Source organism: Vigna umbellata, chromosome 4 (genome assembly GCF_029865625.1).
Source record: "Vigna umbellata cultivar VRB3 chromosome 4, Vumbellata_1.0, whole genome shotgun sequence".
NCBI classification, from domain to species: Eukaryota; Viridiplantae; Streptophyta; class Magnoliopsida; order Fabales; family Fabaceae; genus Vigna; species Vigna umbellata.
In genome coordinates this window covers 44,672,866-44,691,286 of record NC_142168.1, presented here as the reverse complement: position 1 = coordinate 44,691,286, position 18,421 = coordinate 44,672,866, and the positions used below count along the sequence as shown (strand labels likewise).

The following is an 18,421-nucleotide window of genomic DNA, read 5'->3' as shown; positions in this document are numbered from 1 at the left end:
AACAGGCCAAGAAATTTAACTACTAAGGAAAAATATATTATAAGCACAAATAATAATGAAATTGAAGATATGGTTGAAGAAGATGAAGATGAACTAAAAGAGAATGTTATATATATATATATATATATATATATATATATATATATATATATATGAGGAAGGGATGATATAAGTGTGATATTCATCTCATAAACAATAAACGAAACGAAAACAAAGGATTATTTAAATATAGGAAATAATATCTTATATTTTATAATTACGTTTTGGTTTTATGAATTAAATATTTTGACTTCATTTTCATTAGTGATGTTAAAATGGGTTGTAACCCACGAATCAACCCGGTCCACCACAGGTTTGAGCCGGGTTGAGTTTGAAAAAAATGTAATTTTTTATGGGAGTTAGTTTTCAACCCGACTCACTTAGAACTCTGCCCACCTGGGTTGAACCCGTGGTGAGCCAACCCACCTAATTTAATTTAATTATTTATTATTTTGTGTTTCAATATTATTAGTTAGCATTTTTTTATTATATTGTAGATGGAGATAAAAAAAAGATGTTTCAAGAGAGAAAAATATTATAAATTTATCTATTTAAGACTCTAATATTATAAATGCACAAGTGATACAAAAATTATCAATATTAAAAACTTATTTGTTAGTCTTTTGTGCTTGTTTTTGGATTACGCTTGGATTGTATGATATCCTTTTATTTATTTTGAATTGTTTTTGGAGTTTATCATCATAGTGAAATTTATTTAGATTTGAATTAAAAAAAACTTATAATTAAGTGAGTTAGTGAGTCAACTCGTTTAACCTACAACTCGTGGTGAGTCGGGTCGAATTCGAATTTTTTCAGCTTGCTAGTAAACTAGATGGATTAGGTTAGCTCACTAAGTGACCAACTCGTGATGAACCGGGTCGTGTCGAACTAAGTTACCCGTTTTCACAACTCTAATTTTCATACATGATATATTTAATATCTTTTATGTCACTCATTTTTACTTAAACACGTTGTATTTTATTTATCCTGTATCTTAAAAATTCATAATAAGATTAAACCTACTATTAAAAAAGTCATAAAAATATTATTCATAATTCAAAATTTTGATACAATAATCATAGTAACAACATGATACTAAAAAGCTAATGCGGTGAAATATACTAAACTTCCATAAAGTTATTTGGGGATTTTGATTAACAGTGGTATTAATAATTGTTATTAAAGTACGATGGCTATAATTGCTATTGATCGTGCTCAAAGATTTGGTTGACATCATTTTGGCTGAAATGTGATTTTTACCTTGCTACTGTGACTTAGAGATATTAAAGCTATTGTTAGATATATCTTTTACTCTTAAAATATTATAAAAATTGTATATTTAGTTTCTGTATTTTATAAAAATCACGGAACATCCTTTCAAGAAAAGTTTGTAGAGTATTTTTATATGATAAACCGAATTCAACAGTAAAGTATAATATAGTAACTTTTACAAAATATAGAAACAAAATACTTTACAATTTAATTTAAAGACAATAAGCAACTTTTATAACTATTTATAAGTAAAAAAAACATATTTAATCCTTAAAATTACACTTTTAAGAACAGAAAATATTTGACAGTTTTATTAGTTAGGATTTTCTTAAAAATAAAAATTTAAAAGGTTTTCTTGGTTTTATAATAACTTAGGTCGAATTCCTCATAACTTTTAAGTGCCAAATTATTAGAATGTCTAGAGTTCAGTGATACTTTTCCCTTTATATATATATATATATATATATATATATATATATATATATATATATATATATATATATATATATATAATGAGGATAAATGTACTCATATATTTTAAACAATTAAATAGAACAAATGTAATCTATAAGAGAAATTGATGAACTGTTAGTAAAGCAAGGGATTTTTTTTTTATCCTAAAAGGTAAAGAGTATTGAATAAAATCCAAAAAGCAAGTAAAGAATGTGAGTCTAATTTTTTCATTATTTATTCCTAAAAAATATAAAATCTTAGAGCACCTCTAATACAAATTTCACGACTTCCTTACAATAAAAATAATACTTGAACATAAATCCTTTAAACTTTCGATCTTGTAAATTTACTTTAAAATTGAAAATCTACTTAAACAAAACAGCTGTCAATCTTAAGAAAGCAGGTTGAAACTCACTAAAACATTGTTCCATATAAAAGGAAAACATGGAAAAAAAATCCGATTGGAAATGTCCTTAAAAGTATACCAATTAATGGCAATATTACTTGCTTGCTATATCAGAAGAAGATCCTGAAAATTATCACTCTCCATTTGAAAGAGAGGATGTCCATTTTATTCAATCTGACATGTTCTTGTCTTATCTATCATACATGGTGACAAAAACTGTAAGTTCGAAAAGATAGTACTGAATACAGAAGCTTAACCAAAGCTCACAGAATTTTGGTCCAATATTTGCACATGAGCAAAATTTGGCTGCAATAAACTAGTCATCCCAGTTACCATCACTCTTGCTAGAAAATTCAGAGGAATTCTTGGCAAGAGTATGAAGCAATTCTGTGAGCATCAAAGGAGTCATGAACACGTGCATTTTTTGGGAGATTTTCATGCAGAAGAACTGAGAGCTCGTTCTATTTCCTCCAATGATCGACCCTTTGTTTCCACAACATTACCAGTTATGTATAAAACAGCAAGAACACAGACAGCAGAGAAACCCAAGTAAACGGAGCTGATACCAAACTTGTTTACAACACTCAAGAAGTAGAGGCCGATCACAAAGTTGGAGATCTGTTAAGACCAAATATATTCAGTCTCATTGTCAAATTACTATTTAGGAAACTAATAAAACCAGTATTGCAATAAATTATTAGACAAGCTTCTTCATAAGCACTTCTAGAAGAAGAAGAAAAAAAGCAAGTAAAATATGAAGTGAATTTCTTTATAAATTCTCTAATAGTTTTTCTAAAGTTTTATTTTTTAACTTTAGGGAATCTGATAATTTTAGCTTATGAAGAAACTTATTTTATTTTTTCTTCTTATTTTTCTGGGTACTATTATTTTGACATCAATCAAATCTTTACACACACCTTACATCCACTATTTTACCCTTCAATATCTCTCTTTCCTTACAAATACAAAAGTTAAATTTTTTAATGACCAAAATACCCCTAAGAGTGGGTTGTCAAAGTTGTAAGTGGTGTCAAAAAAACATTTTCCTATTTTTCTCTCCTTTAAGTGCTTCCAGATATGTCAGTCCAACCAAAGCCTAAGTATATAATGCCAGCATAAATCATAACTAGATAAATATCATTTACTGAGAAAGATTCAAGGAACTTGAAGTAAAATATTGGATAAGGGAAGTTATTTTCTAAGGAATGATTCTTTAACCATTGCATTCTGAAAATCATTTGAAAGACAAGAGAGTGTTTTATATGTTTATTTTCATGTTTGGTTAGACCACAAGCAGCTACATTTACACACTACATAAATTTTAGATCGTTACCTTAGCATAATTTCAAAAATTCATGGCAAGATAAAGGCATTAACCACAGTTAAAATACTAGAATCCACAGTGAAGTTACCCACCCAATGTGTGCCTAATGACAACGAAACTGCTTTTGCTCTAATTCTGGAAGCAAATATCTCCGGTAGAAGAAGGGCAGGCACAGGTCCAGCACCAAGAGAGAAGGATAGGACATAGCTGGTTAAGATTCATAGATCATAGAGTCATCAGATATGAAAACCTTAATTAATAGAAGAGCCTACAAGTTCATTGAAGTTTTAAGTCTTTCAGTGACTGGAATCACTATCGTTTAAAAAATTAAATGACTTACAGAACAGTCCCAAGAACAGCAAGGGTGCCAGAGTATGGTACAAGAACCTTCCAAGTAAAAGACAGAGAAAGAAGCAACATAGAAGCAGCCTGGGACAGACATTAAAAAAACTGTCAATTAAATGAATGAAAAATGCAGGATAATTTAGTACACGGCTCACGGTAAGTCAAATAAGTTATAAAACATCAGAAATTGAACTAACTCATTAGGATGAAGATATCAAACAGAAACTTAAAGTCACAAGGACATCATCTTATACAGAAGGACAGGGCCTTAAAACAGTTTGAATTATAGAAAGGTTGAGTTAGATATGTCCGTTTAAGCAGCAAAGAAGGGAAGAATAGACCGAGACCTACTTGTAGGGAGGTTCTTGTAGGGAGGTTCGACACACATAAGTCTCCACATTGGTAAGATATTGTCCAATTTGGGTCAAACCCTCACAGATTTGCTTTTGGTACCACTCCAAAAGACCTCTAACCAAGGGAGGTAGCCACTTGCCTAGGCTTCACCTTACTGTGGAGGAACATACTCGTTTGAGTCAGGTCACCAGACCTTAACCATCGGCTCTGATACCAATTGTAGGGAGGTTCGACACACATAGGTTTTCACATTGGTAAGATATTGTCCGTTTTGGGTCAAGCCCTCACGGATTTGCTTTTGGTACCACTCCAAAAGACCTCTCACCAAAAGAGATATCTTATGTGTATATAAACCCATATTCATCTCTTGTTTTATTTTGTGTGACTTTGTTTGTATCCGAATACTACTAACCTAATTATGCTTCTAACATGTAGGCATGAAATGAAATTAAATATCACAATGCTTGAAAACTGCCTTCTCTTCCTTCAAGAATAGAAACTATAAGCATCCATGAGAAAGGGGGAGTGAGAGAAATTGAAAGAATAAAGTTTAACCCCTTAATCAACTTCTCAAGATTTCATTGCCTATTAAAACTAGGCGTACAAAGCACCAATGTGTTTGGCATTGTAATCCCCTAACTCCTTGTAAGTAATAAACCCAATAGAATCGTCATGACATACTTACCACTGACCAACTTGGGTTGAAATGATATTTACAAATTGCAATCAATCACCACACAGATCAATAAAAGCTAAAGGTACAATTAAGAAATTTTGTGGAGGACGAGGAAGAGACTAGTCATACACACTAAAGGAAATCGACATACTAGAGTGGGATCAATACATTTGTTTCTCCGAAGAAGCATTTATAGCATAACATGTACTGATAACAGTACGATACTCTGCTTTTATACACATATACTAACTGTACAGAGGCTCACTATCTTTTGTACATTTTCATTTCTAATCAATAAATCATTTTTATCTTTTGCTGTTCTTCAAATAGTGTTGAAGGCTAACAGGAGATAGTTTCTAACTTATTAACATGTTCATATGCCCAAAATATATTTGACGTGAAAAGTTGAACACAAAAACCAACCTTGCATTATGTCACTGTACTAATGGAAGATATACTTCCTTCGCTCTGAACATGTTTAGCTAAGTAAGGCGTTAGACCCTCAAAAAATAACATTTGACAATTTTACTTGTGATGTTTCAAGCATATCACGAATGTATCATGTAATATCTAACAGTTTTTAGCTTTGTGTCCAAAACAGATGTGCGATAAAAGTAATTATTACCATCCCACTAAAGCTTATGATAAGGAGACTTTTCCTTCCTTGTTTGTCCATTAAGGAGGAAGCGATAGCAGTTCCTGCAACAAATAAAACATAAATCAGGATCCATAATTTGCTTGAGCAACAAGTACAATTTGAATTTTATGATTAAATAATACTAACCAAAAACATTTGATGCACCAACCAAGGCACTCGCTGCAACATCAGACGCAATTCCGGCACTACGGAAAACAGAAGTTGAATAATACACTACGGCATTTATTCCAGCCAATTGCTGGAACAAAAAAAGCGCTGCCCCAACACTGACAACTGCAACAAGGCACATTTTAAGGAATGCATATAGTAGACTAAAAAGTTAGTTGGCCAGTGAAATTAAAACATAAACCATGTTCTGAATTGTATGTTCAATCATATTTGTGAATCCTTTATGTGAGATTAAATCAGAGAAATATGTTTCTAGAGGGCTTGAAGAACCCCTCTCATGGTTCTCTATTTATATATTTCAAGGTTGATGTGAAACATCAAAAGCACGGTCCTAGACTACTAGGACAGAGAACTAGACATAGAAGTTATCTAACACTCAACCCCCTATCTTAGACGTAATTCCCTGTCACATAGTCAAAAGACTGTCAATACAAAATAATCTCCCCTCCAAGGAACTGATTGGTCTAATTATATAAACCAACTCCCAACTGACAGCATTACATCCACTTACCTTTCTACTACTTCCTTTATTCACCGCTTCCTTTATTCTTCTCTTCTATAATAACTTTTTCCACCACTTCCTTTTATTTCTCCTTCTATAGTAAACCTTCCATATCTTATCATTTTCTTCTATAATGCCTATTCCACTCTTCCTCATTATTTACATGCCTAACAGGGGCATATTTAATGGTGGAAAAAAGAAAGGAGTAGTCTTAAAGAATGTAACATCAACAGAGACTAGATACCCTTGTAATTAAGGAAAGAAACGTCAATATAGGGAAACCTAATAATGGCTAACAATTAAGAATAAAGAGGTATTATCAGTTGTACATGTTTCTCTAAACACTAAAGATCAAATCATATCTTCTATAAATAGTATTATCATTAAATAATAATTCTTCACACAAATATATCAGATTAAATAATAATTCTTCATACAAATATAAGAAGGGCCTCAAGGAAATAAAACATCAAAGGGAAGTCTAAGGGTTATCAGGTCTGATCAATGTGGTTTACATTGAAACAAGATAATGGATTTGCACGAAGCATCATGCTGGATAAAATTATTACAATCAATGTGGTTTTTACATTGAACTTCCTTTAAACCAACAAGTTTAAAGAAAAAACAATTCTACGAAATGGCGCTCGAGATATGTAGGTCAGAATTATCAGTTTTGGTCAAGTGTAATCAAAACTAGAATCAATTGGAACTCAATTTTAGGATACCTTTCCAATATCGGCTACTAAACAGATCAAACCACCCAGCTTCAGGTTCAGATGAACCTTGACTAGCTGTTGATAAGTCAAGCATAACTGTAGCAACTCTTTCTTTTCCATAAAGTGTTTTAATAGCCTTTTCAGCTTCTGCGAGTTTTCCTTGCTGTAAAATAATACACGGAATTTTCTCAGAAAACCTACAATAAAATTACTGCATTAAACTCTAGACAAATACATATTAGTCATCCATGTATGTATTATGTTGGCTTCTATACCAAAATATTAGTTCACAACAGTTAAGTTTTAATTCAGTTTAAGCATTAAGGAAACTGGTAGTGTTTTCAAGCCTTATCTTAACATACATATAAGGCACATCCTTTATATACAATATGTATGATTAGTAGGATTATGTTGGAAAGTGAATCTTCCTTAATTGCAATCAGTCCTAGCTTGTGGTAATTATGTCCTCTTTGGAGATTACCTATATTGCAGCCCCCAGAAGGTGTTTTAGGTTTGGAGTCTGAATACTTCAAAAATGGAAAAGTATATATACTTTTTTAACATTTTTTTTAGAACATACTTCTTGGATACTTGTAGAAGGCTTCCGAATAAGTATTTGAAGTATCCAATATTTTTAATTTTTTTCTAAGAATTGGCCTGGATACTTGATGAATGCATTTTATGCACACTTTTAGCATGGTTAATTGGATTGTCTACCACTTTTTTAGTGCACAATTTTAGCCTAGTTTTGGTAAATGAATCATAAAAGAGGAGGGATTAGTCAGAAATGACCATAATTATATATACTTTTATATTGACTAACCTTCTTCGAATAGGTTGATGAAGACATAAACCTAGGCAAAGAGCTTTCAAAACAAGAAGAATCCCCTCAGCTGAGATCAACAAAGTTGCAAATAACTGTTTTAACTGCCATTTTCCCAACGCAATGATAGATCTAACTCTAACGACCAATCCCCTCAACTAATTACATTTCGCTGAGTGAATTTATGCAGATCTGGAAAAACTTGAGTGGACTTTCTCCATGGACCTTGTATGAATTTTATAGCATTGAACACAATATATAGGTGTCCGTACAGTCACTTTAGAGGGAGACTCTTTAGTCAGTTCATCTAGTTTTCAATTTAAATTTTGCCTTTTAGAATTACGTGTTTCTCTCCATTTTCTATCTTTCTTAACAAGCTTTCTTCTACATTTGGAGCATTTTCAGATTCAACAATTTAATTCAGTTCTAGATTTCCAATTTCTAATCAATTTTTTTTCTCTAAAGGCTACCCATTTGAAAGCATAACTATAAACTGATATATCAATTAGGTTGGCATCCCAAAGCTCAACAATCACTTGCTGTCATGATGGATAAATTATTATTAAAAAAGAAACAAAAAAGAAAAACAATATGGGAGGACTAAACCTCCAAGGTAAGTCTCCAAGGTTCTATTTAACACCTCTATTTGGCCATCCTATTACTGGTCCGAAACACCTCTCCACTCTGCCTACTGTTCTGGAGTTAATTTCTCCTCCAAACCTTCCCTTTTTTCCAACTCTGTTCTTCCCAAATCCCATATTAATGCGACAGCTTCTATCTCGGATTCTTTTTGTTAGGACTTAGAGAGTATAGGAAAGGAGAAAAAGAATAGAGAAATAAGGAATTGCTAAGCGAATAAGGGGGCGGGACAAATGTCTATATAAGAGGAGCTCTTTTATTGTTTTCGGTAGACACTTAGAAACTTGGCTTGTGCAAACCGGTTTGAGTACCTGGTGAAGGAGGTTAAGCTCCTGATATCTCATTGTATTCTTGTTTCTTGATGTGAATACCATACTATACGTTGATTCAATTGCTTGTGCTATTCTTTTGACTTGAGAGAGAGAGAAAGATAGTTAGGATTCATACCTTGTTTCCTAACAAAGTGGTCCGACCTGCCGGATCCCATTTGGAGAGAAGTGTCGGATCCGCTTGGGAGGGGACTGCCGGATCGAGAAGTTGTCGGATCAAGAAGCTGCTGGACTAAGAAGTTGCCGGATAACTGTACGGTGAGAATGAAAACGATGGAAGGAAGAATGAACGTAGTCGAGGGACGATTGGAGCACATTGAGATGGTCGTAGACGGATTGAAGGCGGAGACCACAGCGAATCGTCAAGAATCGATAGCAATGCACAAGGACATCCAAGAACTGATAAGGTTGATGGGGGTGCACAACAAGCAAACAGAGGAAGGTTCCAATGGGAGTCAAGGGTATGTAAACAATAATGGTGGAAACCAGCGCGTGGATAATGGGGATAGAGATGGTGAGGGGGAGCGATCGGGGAATTTACCTAATTGGAGACGAAGGGTGGAATTACCCATTTTCGAGGGACCCGACCCCTTGAATTGGATCAGCAGGGCGGAGAAATTTTTCGAAATTCAAAAGGTAGCAGAGGAGGAGAAGATTGAACTGGCGCATATTAGCATGGAGGGAAGCGCCGAATATTGGTTCAAGTTTTGGAAAGATAAGGCAAGTAACCGAACCTGGGAGGGCCTCAAGGAGGCGTTGTTGATCCATTTTGAGAGTCGTCACCGAGGCGGAATTTTTGAAAGAATGGCGACGATCAAACAAACGTCCACTGTAGAGAAGTACGTGAGGGAGTTTGAAGCGTTAGCCGGACAGACGAAGGAGTTTTCCGATAACCAGTTCTGGGTTATTTTTTGGCGGGACTGCACGAGGAGTTGAGGTGTCAAATGAGGTCCCATGACCCACGTGATCTGATGACGGCGATGAGGATCGCGCGCAACGTGGAGGAGGCGCTTCGTGGCCTGGGTTTGCTGGGGTGGTCTGGGGCCAAGAACCCGCCTTTATGGGGCGATCCACCAACGGCGGAGCAGTGGTGGCGAGAACCGAAGCGGCGAGGAGTAACCCGGGGAGGACTGTCGCAACTGAGAGCGTCGGATCGGTGAGGAGAGACAGCACGACGGGTAGTGCGACGAGAGAAGGAAATCCTAGGGGAAGTGATGACAGAGGAAGAAACTCGCGGAACCTTCCCTACCCAGAATTTCTGAAGCGAAGAGAAGAAGGGAGGTGTTACAGATGTGGGGGACCTTTCAGGCCAGGGCACCAATGCCCTGAGAAGAGTTTACGAATAGTGTTATTGGCTGAGGATGAAGAGGAGGACGTAGAAGAGGAGGGGGTAGAAGTGGAGCTGAAACAGATGGAGCTCTCGGCCTTCTCGGCTGGCGGAATAGGATAGCGTTACATGAGCAGTTTTAGTGCAACCTTGGGGACAAGGTTGATCTTCAAGGGGGGAGTAATGTTAGGACTTAGAGAATATAGGAAAGGAGAAAAAGAATAGAGAAATAAGGAATTGTTGAGCGATTAAGGGGGCGGGACAAATGTCTATATAAGAGGAGCTCTTTTATTGTTTTCGGTAGACAGTTAGAAACTTGGCTTGTGCAGATCGGTTTGAGTACCTGGTGAAGAAGGTTAAGCTCCTGATATCTCATTGTATTCTTGTTTCTTGATGTGAATACTATACGTTGATTCAATTGCTTGTGCTATTCTTTTGACTTGAGAGAGAGAGGAAGATAGTTAGGATTCATACCTTGTTTCCTAACACTTTCAATAGAGCTTATGGAGAAACAACTTTTTTTGTCAAGGTTGGATCTCCATAATCTGGACTTTTTGCCCTTTCTCATTGAAGCTCATAGTTAAGCTTTTCCAATTAACCTGAACCTCTATGAAGCTAACCAAGTTATCCAAGAATTAAATTTACTCCTTCATGCTCGAACAAATAAAACATTTCCTCCACCACATGATGCTCCTGTATGACTATGTTGCAACAATATCCACTAGTGAGCTTATGATGGCCATCTCCAAACTAGACATTGTATGGTGGTGTTGCTTCCACTAGAAGATCGAGATCAGCCACCAAATCTATTGAAATAAAATTGTGGCTTGCTCCACTATCAATTAAGATCAGAACCATCATCCCGTTCACCCATCCTTGTAATTTCATTAAGTTGGTTTGAGTCAGTCTCCCTGCTGAAAACAATGATAGTTCCATATGTTTCTACTATATCTCTTCCTCTTCTCCTGCTGAAGACAATGATAGTTCCATATGTTTCTACTCTATCTCTTCCTCTTCTCCTGTTTTGCCTGCCTCCTCATCTTCAACCATGATTAAGACCCCACATATTCTTCTCTGGTCACCGATGTCCAGGGCTGTAAGCTCCCCCACAATGAAAACATCTCCTTTCTTCCCTTCTTCTGATGTACTCTGGATATGGGAGATTATGTACTCCTCTACTCCTAGCTTTCCCTACCTAATTTCCTCCAATCTTGGAACCAACCGAGGTCCTGCTTCCCACTTTTCTGCCAGTACTAATGTTGATGGAAGTCCCTTTCGAGAGTTTTTCAAAGACAAAACTCCTTTCTTTTTCCCAAACCTCTTGATCAGCACCTCTGTCAAATAATCTCCCAAGAAGGATTCTTGGCCTTCTTTCTCTAGAATCTAAACCGATGGTTGGCCCCTCCTTCCATATTGATAAACACAAACAGAGTTTTTCTTTTGATGAGATGTTCTGAATTTTGAAGAACTTCTCCATTCTTACTGTCCACCCCATAGGATCGGCCCCTTCAAAGGGGGTAATTCCACCCTTTTCATCCAATACTTCTGAATTTCCTCCTTTTCCCCCTTAGAGTCTTCAATTTGTTCTTCTCTCCTTCCCTTTCTTCCTCCATTCACAGAATTCTCACTCCCTTTTGAGCCCCTTTCGTGATTCTTGGATTTCCACAACATTCCTTTAATTTCTTGAATATTGTCTCTCAATTCCACAATCGACTTATCATGTTCACTACCCCACCTTTCAATCACATTCCTTTTGCCTTCCATGATCCTTCCTCTTCTTGATCCGGTAGGTTGGACCAAATGTTAGGTTTCTTGAATGTGATATCCCTTTCTGTGTGAGTGCTAATAAAAATATACAATATTTCCAGGGACAATGTTCCCTCCCTACACAGGATAGCAATAATCATGTTCACACCTCTTCAGAACCAGAATTCTCCCCCGTAGACAGGGCAACCTCTCACTATAAATAGACTTTCACCGATAGTCTCTTCCCCCTCCAAAACTCTTGACAACAACCATTTTTTAACAACCTTCCTCCTAACATGTACATTCATAATCCTATCATACTCTTTCATTTGTTCTTTGAAGAGAATCAAAATAGATCCAAAACAAGTTGAATATTTGGTTTATGTACATTACTTCCAACGTACGTCTAAAAAGGATGAGTGGTATTATTGTATAGAAAAAAGGAGACCAGGTTGTGGGACACTAGTGGAGATATATTCACATAATAATGGTTTTGAGCTTCTTGAATTGGTATCGTCAACCAAATTTAGAAACTTTCTTTGTGGATTGTAGGTGTATGGACTAAATACTTGATTTTAGTTCTACTAAAGATATTTCTATTGATGCAGCTACCCAAGACTGGTTATCACATATCAAGAAACTATACCTTGTTTTGTTATGACCACAAATGCCTTATTGTAAATTGCGATAATCATAGAATTGATGATAAAAAATCAATGTCATTTTTTGTATCAATATTTTGCATCTATATAAAATATCTAATAATTGTATTTTAACATATTCCAAATGTAGTATCCTATAATTCAAAAAATTGTTGTCTCCACATCTGTGTCGTATCATACTCATGTCATATTAAGCATCCAAACTTCATGGGTGATTAGTCTCAGTCGAGAAGTGGACAAAATAGAACTTATAAGCTAATTGGTAAGATTAAGTCAGATTTATAAAAAAAATATTTGCATAATAAAAAAATATTGATGCGTCTAAAAGGATTTTTTACGGTAGTTTAACTGTCATGAATTTAAATCTTCCCAGACCAAAGATAGTAGAGTTCCAGGAAAACCTGAAAAAGCCAGCGTGGACTTTCTGGAGAAATTGCCATTCCTAGTGCTAACAGAACAGATGGAACTACTGCAATGCCAAACATTGTCCGCCACCTGATAAAATATAATTAAAAAATCAAATGAGCTAGACAAAGTAGAAAACTAACCAGCAAATGTACCTGGATACCCCAATAAGAAAATATATTGTAAACCATGAAGACATCATGGAAATATGAATTTAACCTCAAAACTAATATTATCAAATTAACCAGGAAGAATTATTTTCGAAAAGAAAGAAATATTACTTTCCAGTGATCCATACATATTGGGTCCAAGCTATTACTTCTATAATGTGAAAATATCAAGTCTAATTTCAAATATTGATAAAAATTAGGCCCTAAAATTGGGTTAAATAGAATTTTTGTGCACCAAGTGAATAATTTATTATCCTTCATTGTAGTGTCCAGATTTCAATATCTATGAATCTGCAATTGCACTTTTATCACAAACCACATGTTTGCAAATAACCATTAATGATGAGACTTCATATTTCTGTTAGGGGAATTTATTAGAATAACATTTGCTATTAGTTGGTGTAGATTGAAAAATATTGCAGAATATTTGATATCCGATTGGTGTACACTACAGAATATCTGTTATTATTGGTGCAAATTTGTTGGTTAAAAATCTTGTACAGCTATAATTATGTAATTATGATAGGTTTCTTGGTAAGAAATCTATCCAAACTCCTCACTCACACACGCTACACCAGAGATAAAGAGAGATAAAGGATAGAAAACTGAATACTTCTACTATTTTTACACCAATCTGTACACTCAAAGCCTCCAAGGGAGCAATTCCCCCTCCATAGGATAAATGTGTCCTGTCTATACAATGAATTCACAAAAACTGACTCTTACAAGAGTATCCCAGCCCTTTATCTGAGCTCCCTTTTCCCGCCAACTAACTGTTATTACAGTTACACCCTATTTACTCTCCTAACCGTCTCATTCCCTTTTCTCCTTCTCTCTTAGACTCTCAATATCCTATCAAATCATCTACATAATTAGTTAGAAAATCTACAAGATAGCATTAATAATATCAAGTTTTAGGGCTAAAAAAGTGGGGATGGGGTGTGTAAGTTTTCAGCAAACCTCTTTTTGAGATGTTTATTTCTCCAGAGAAGAACACAGACTTGGGATCTGCATCTTTTCTAAGTGGAATATTCTAAACTAAGGAAATCAAACTACTAGAAAATAACTCCTAATGTTTATCTCCAACAAAATCCCCGACATTCAATTCTTATTGAGAAAATACTTGGGATTTAGATACAGACAGAAAATCTTAACAAATTTCTCTCTTCTATTAGCATATTTCCTTCTATCACTGATTTATTCCCCACCAAAAAAATATCTTTACTTCCTTCTAGCATTTTACCATCTCTATATGATATTAATCACCGGAAGAAATAAACAGCTCAGAAAGAAGTTAGGTGAAAACATAACCCTATCCCCACTTAAAAGAGGAAAAAAGCAGTAAGGTGAAACAAGGCAATACCATAAAGGGTTTCCAGCCAAAGGCAACCCAGCTACCAGTGCCAGAAGAATCCCAATACATATAAAAAGTTGATTAACAGAACCTAGTGCACCACGGACTTCAGTTGGTGAAATCTGGCCATAAGAAGGATATGTAGATAGATATCTTATTATCTTATTTAGACAAGATCACAAAGATAAGTATAATTAATAATGCACCTCAGATATGTATAATGGTACTATAGCAGATGTAACACCAATTCCTACACCAGCAAGTAACCGACCAATGATCATTGGCTGAACACTCTGGGCTGTAGCACTGTAAATTTGTCATAACTTATAATGTCAGATTTCAAAAGTATAGACAGATAAAAACTTTTCCTAAATACTAACTGACAGACCTAAGAAATGCTCCAATTGCTAGGGGGATTGCAGCTAATTGAAAAGTCCTAGTTCTTCCAAATTTGTCAGCCAATGATCCGCCAGTAAATGAACCGACGGTGGCACCAGCGAGAAGTGTGCTGACAATCCAGCCTGTTCAGGGATTTTCACTCATGATAATCAAGAGAAAATGATTGATGGGGCATATGCAAGTCATGTTAGAACTTCTAAAATCTCAATAGTAACAGAGTTGGACTTATATGCTGGAACTTTTAATAAAATATTCATTCAAACCTGCTTTCATAGAACTTATTACAAAGTGGTCTAGGCCTAACTTGACTGTAAAAAATTAGCTTGTAAGGCAAGGTGAGGATTGAACTCACTTATATGTTGTATTTTGCACTATCTCTAATCAATGTGAGACTTAGGTTTTTCCCAATAAAGCTTGGTTAATTTGCTGCTTATGTTAACAGTACCATTGGCATGTACACTATAGTCATGAATACTGAAAATCTTCTCTTTATGAGTGCATAAAACAAATTGCATTTTCACATGTAAAAAGTTTTCATTACTTGTTAAATCAATAAAAAAATTTCAAAGTAATTTACATTCATAGATAGATATATTGATGCACACACTTATATAAAACATGAACCTTGTAGAACAGTATTTTCAGTTATTCCTAGATCCTTTGCAAGATATTCAAGAGCACCATTTACCACCCTACATCAAACACCAAATTGTCAGAGTTATCCAACACAAAGATATTATTGAATGAAAAATAGTCACAGTTATACCCGAAACCATTATAACATAGATAGCAGCACAAAGAAATGACTTGAGCCATTATAGTCCATCGACCCACATCAAATAGGAAGAAGAGGTTGTACATACCCAAGATGGTAGCCAAATAAAATGGCTCCAAGGCAAGCAACACCAACATATGGTAGCACAGTTCCAGAAGATCTGCTTTGAAGGGTAGTTGGTACAACATCCTCAATGTTTCCATCTGCAACTCAATTTACTTGCTATGAGTATCTGTAAGAACATATAAATATATGTAACAGCTAGCAAGTTATCAAATTACCATTCAAATCTGAATTTTCAAGCTAACTTTTGCATTGTGAATCAAAATATTATATAGAATCGTAAGAGCCAATGAAAAAAGAAATTGAAATATATTGTATAAATGCCATATCTTGTGTTACAGGTTTAAACCAGAAATTGATTAAAACATCTTAACTATATGTCTCACAACAAAATGACAAATCACAAGTGAGTGCGTGTTTCTTAAACCTAAAAATGGAACAATGGAAAAAGCAAATAATAATATTGAACAAAAAGAAAGAAGAAAAATAATCAAGTAGGTCATTCAGTTGTGCTCCATCATTTCTGTACGAGAAATGGTTAAACAAAAGTAAAAAGGAAAATAAGTAGTAAAAAACTACGTAATTTGTACTAATGATACAGAATCACACTGATTCATTCACATATTGCACAATCCAAAATCAACTGCTATTCATCACATTATATGTATCACTGGCTAGCTGAACCGTACCATACTGAGTGATTCAAATCACAAATACAAGTGAGATTTACACTGTAACCTGACAGAATAGCAGAAGTTGTCCATAGATTTTGATATTTAGAGACAATTTTTAGCACTACAAAAACTGTTTTCGGAATCATCACATATGAAACTGCAAAAACGTAAGTATAGTAATACCATTCCTAGTATAGAGACAACATTAAGGGCCAACAGAAAAAAAAGGCATTTATAAAAGATGAATTCCGCAGTATAATTAGAATTCCCTCATGCTCAAATTAAACATTCATGTATGAACTGGATTACAAACCACGAGATTCATATCATTCATCATGCAGACTTCATGTTGGGGAAATCGAGCAACAGACTTAACTACCTAAGTCAACAAACATTAGCAACAACACAATCGATAGCTAACACACATAGACAAGCATAATCTTGCTAGAAATAAAACATTAATGCAATTCAAAAAAAAAAAAAAAAAAAGCGGCAATGCAAAAAACCAGGTTTTCCAAGAAAGCCAAAAAAGGGCATCATTAAGCAAAACAACACTTGGTCCATCCACATGAACCAAGTACATTATATACACATCACAGGCAAGACAAACGCAATCCGAAAATGCTTCACAATAGATAATAAATCAAACAAATCAAAACCATCAGCAATTGGATACAAACCAGAAGCCATAACCCTCACTGATCTGGGCTTAACGGACGACCCAAAAACGCCACCAAAACCAACACTGGTACTAATTAGCTTAGTTTCCATAGTGGCAGAACCAAGTCTCAACCCGCAAAGATCGGTGTTATTCTTTGCCATGGACACTGTGCTACGTCTCAAAACACTCCCATTTCTGAAGTCCACAAAATCCACCAACGCCCTTCGTTTTGGAACCCCCAAAGTAGCTCCTTTAACACCAAAAGTTGATGAATGCATGGTATCTGATAAAAAAAAAATCAAATACCCATTAAATCAAAACATAGAATTTTCGAACAATTATATGTAAATGAACAAAAAATATAATGAAAATGCTGCGGAGGAATAAGAAAAATGCCACCGCCAATGCAAATGAACTAAGATGGAAGCGTAAAAGAAAATAAAGTAACAGATGGATTACCTTGTAAAAGGGTGGCACAGAAAGAAGAAAAGGGTGATGAAAGTTCTGTACTTTAGAGTGTTGACGTTCACTACGAAGAGTTCAAGCAATTTTTATTCGGGATTTGCGTGTTTTCTGAAGGATGGAAGAAAGGAACTTTGAGAAAGAATCCTTGGGTGGAACCAAACACTAAGATGAAGCTGGTGAAGATTTCAACTATTTATGTTTTCTAAAAACAAATAATTAGAAAAAAATTTCATCCCAAGCGACAACTCTTCAGGACGTGATTCATCGTCAGACCCAATCTTGATTAAATAATTATGTTAAACAAAAATTTAAAGAATTTGATTTCTGACTAATATTAGTTTTAGACGAGTTCAAGTAACATTGTTTGCGGATGTTTATAATCTCCTATAAAAAAAGATTCTTTGTTTTGAAAAAAACAAACAATTTTTTTAAGAATTTTAAAAACTGTATTGAGAATAGTTTTTAATAATTACCCACATATAAAAAAAAAATTATTACAAAGCATATCACTGTATCCTTAACCTGCATAATATTTAGTTTTTTTATAACTTTAAATGATATTTAATAAGGATGTTCATTCACATAAGAACTTATATTAACAAGAGATAAACAGAATAATTAAAAATAACTTTATAGACAAGATAAAATAGTACTAAAACACTATATAAATTTTAAACTATATTAAGGATTTTTAGATGTATTTCAATTAGGATAAACTATTATAAAAGACAAAGTTTTCATTGTGTTGTATATTACTTTTGAGCAATCGAAAACTATAATTTAATGTAGTAAACGTTCTTCTTAAACCCTCAACTCTCATTATTCTTTCGAAGTTTTATTAAAGAATTATTTTAACGTTGAATTGACATCTAGAGTTAATCCTTTATTTTTATTTTTCAAGTCGTTTGCTAAAATTAATTATTTTATGTAAAATTTGTTAATCTTTATTATTATTTAAATTAAAAAAATTAAAATTGTTAATCAAAATATATAAAGCATCATAGATCATATTTTTT

General features: G+C 34.4%; 1 protein-coding gene across 1 annotated transcript; it reads right to left on the bottom strand.

The window, feature by feature from the left end:
* Positions 1–2,168: 2,168 nt before the first annotated feature.
* On the bottom strand, positions 2,169–17,684 carry LOC124834476 (plastidic glucose transporter 4-like). Its single transcript, XM_088111898.1, has 14 exons — positions 17,400–17,684; positions 16,960–17,223; positions 15,631–15,745; positions 15,392–15,459; positions 14,757–14,889; positions 14,575–14,674; positions 14,378–14,490; positions 12,841–12,934; positions 6,923–7,076; positions 5,654–5,800; positions 5,495–5,568; positions 3,835–3,923; positions 3,587–3,701; positions 2,169–2,788 (listed from the first exon to the last, which is right to left on the bottom strand). Exons 2-14 carry the CDS (start codon positions 17,216–17,218, stop codon positions 2,606–2,608), a joined length of 1,644 nt encoding a protein of 547 aa, XP_087968024.1. The 5' UTR covers positions 17,219–17,223; positions 17,400–17,684; the 3' UTR covers positions 2,169–2,605.
* Between the last annotated feature and the right edge of the window lie 737 nt (positions 17,685–18,421).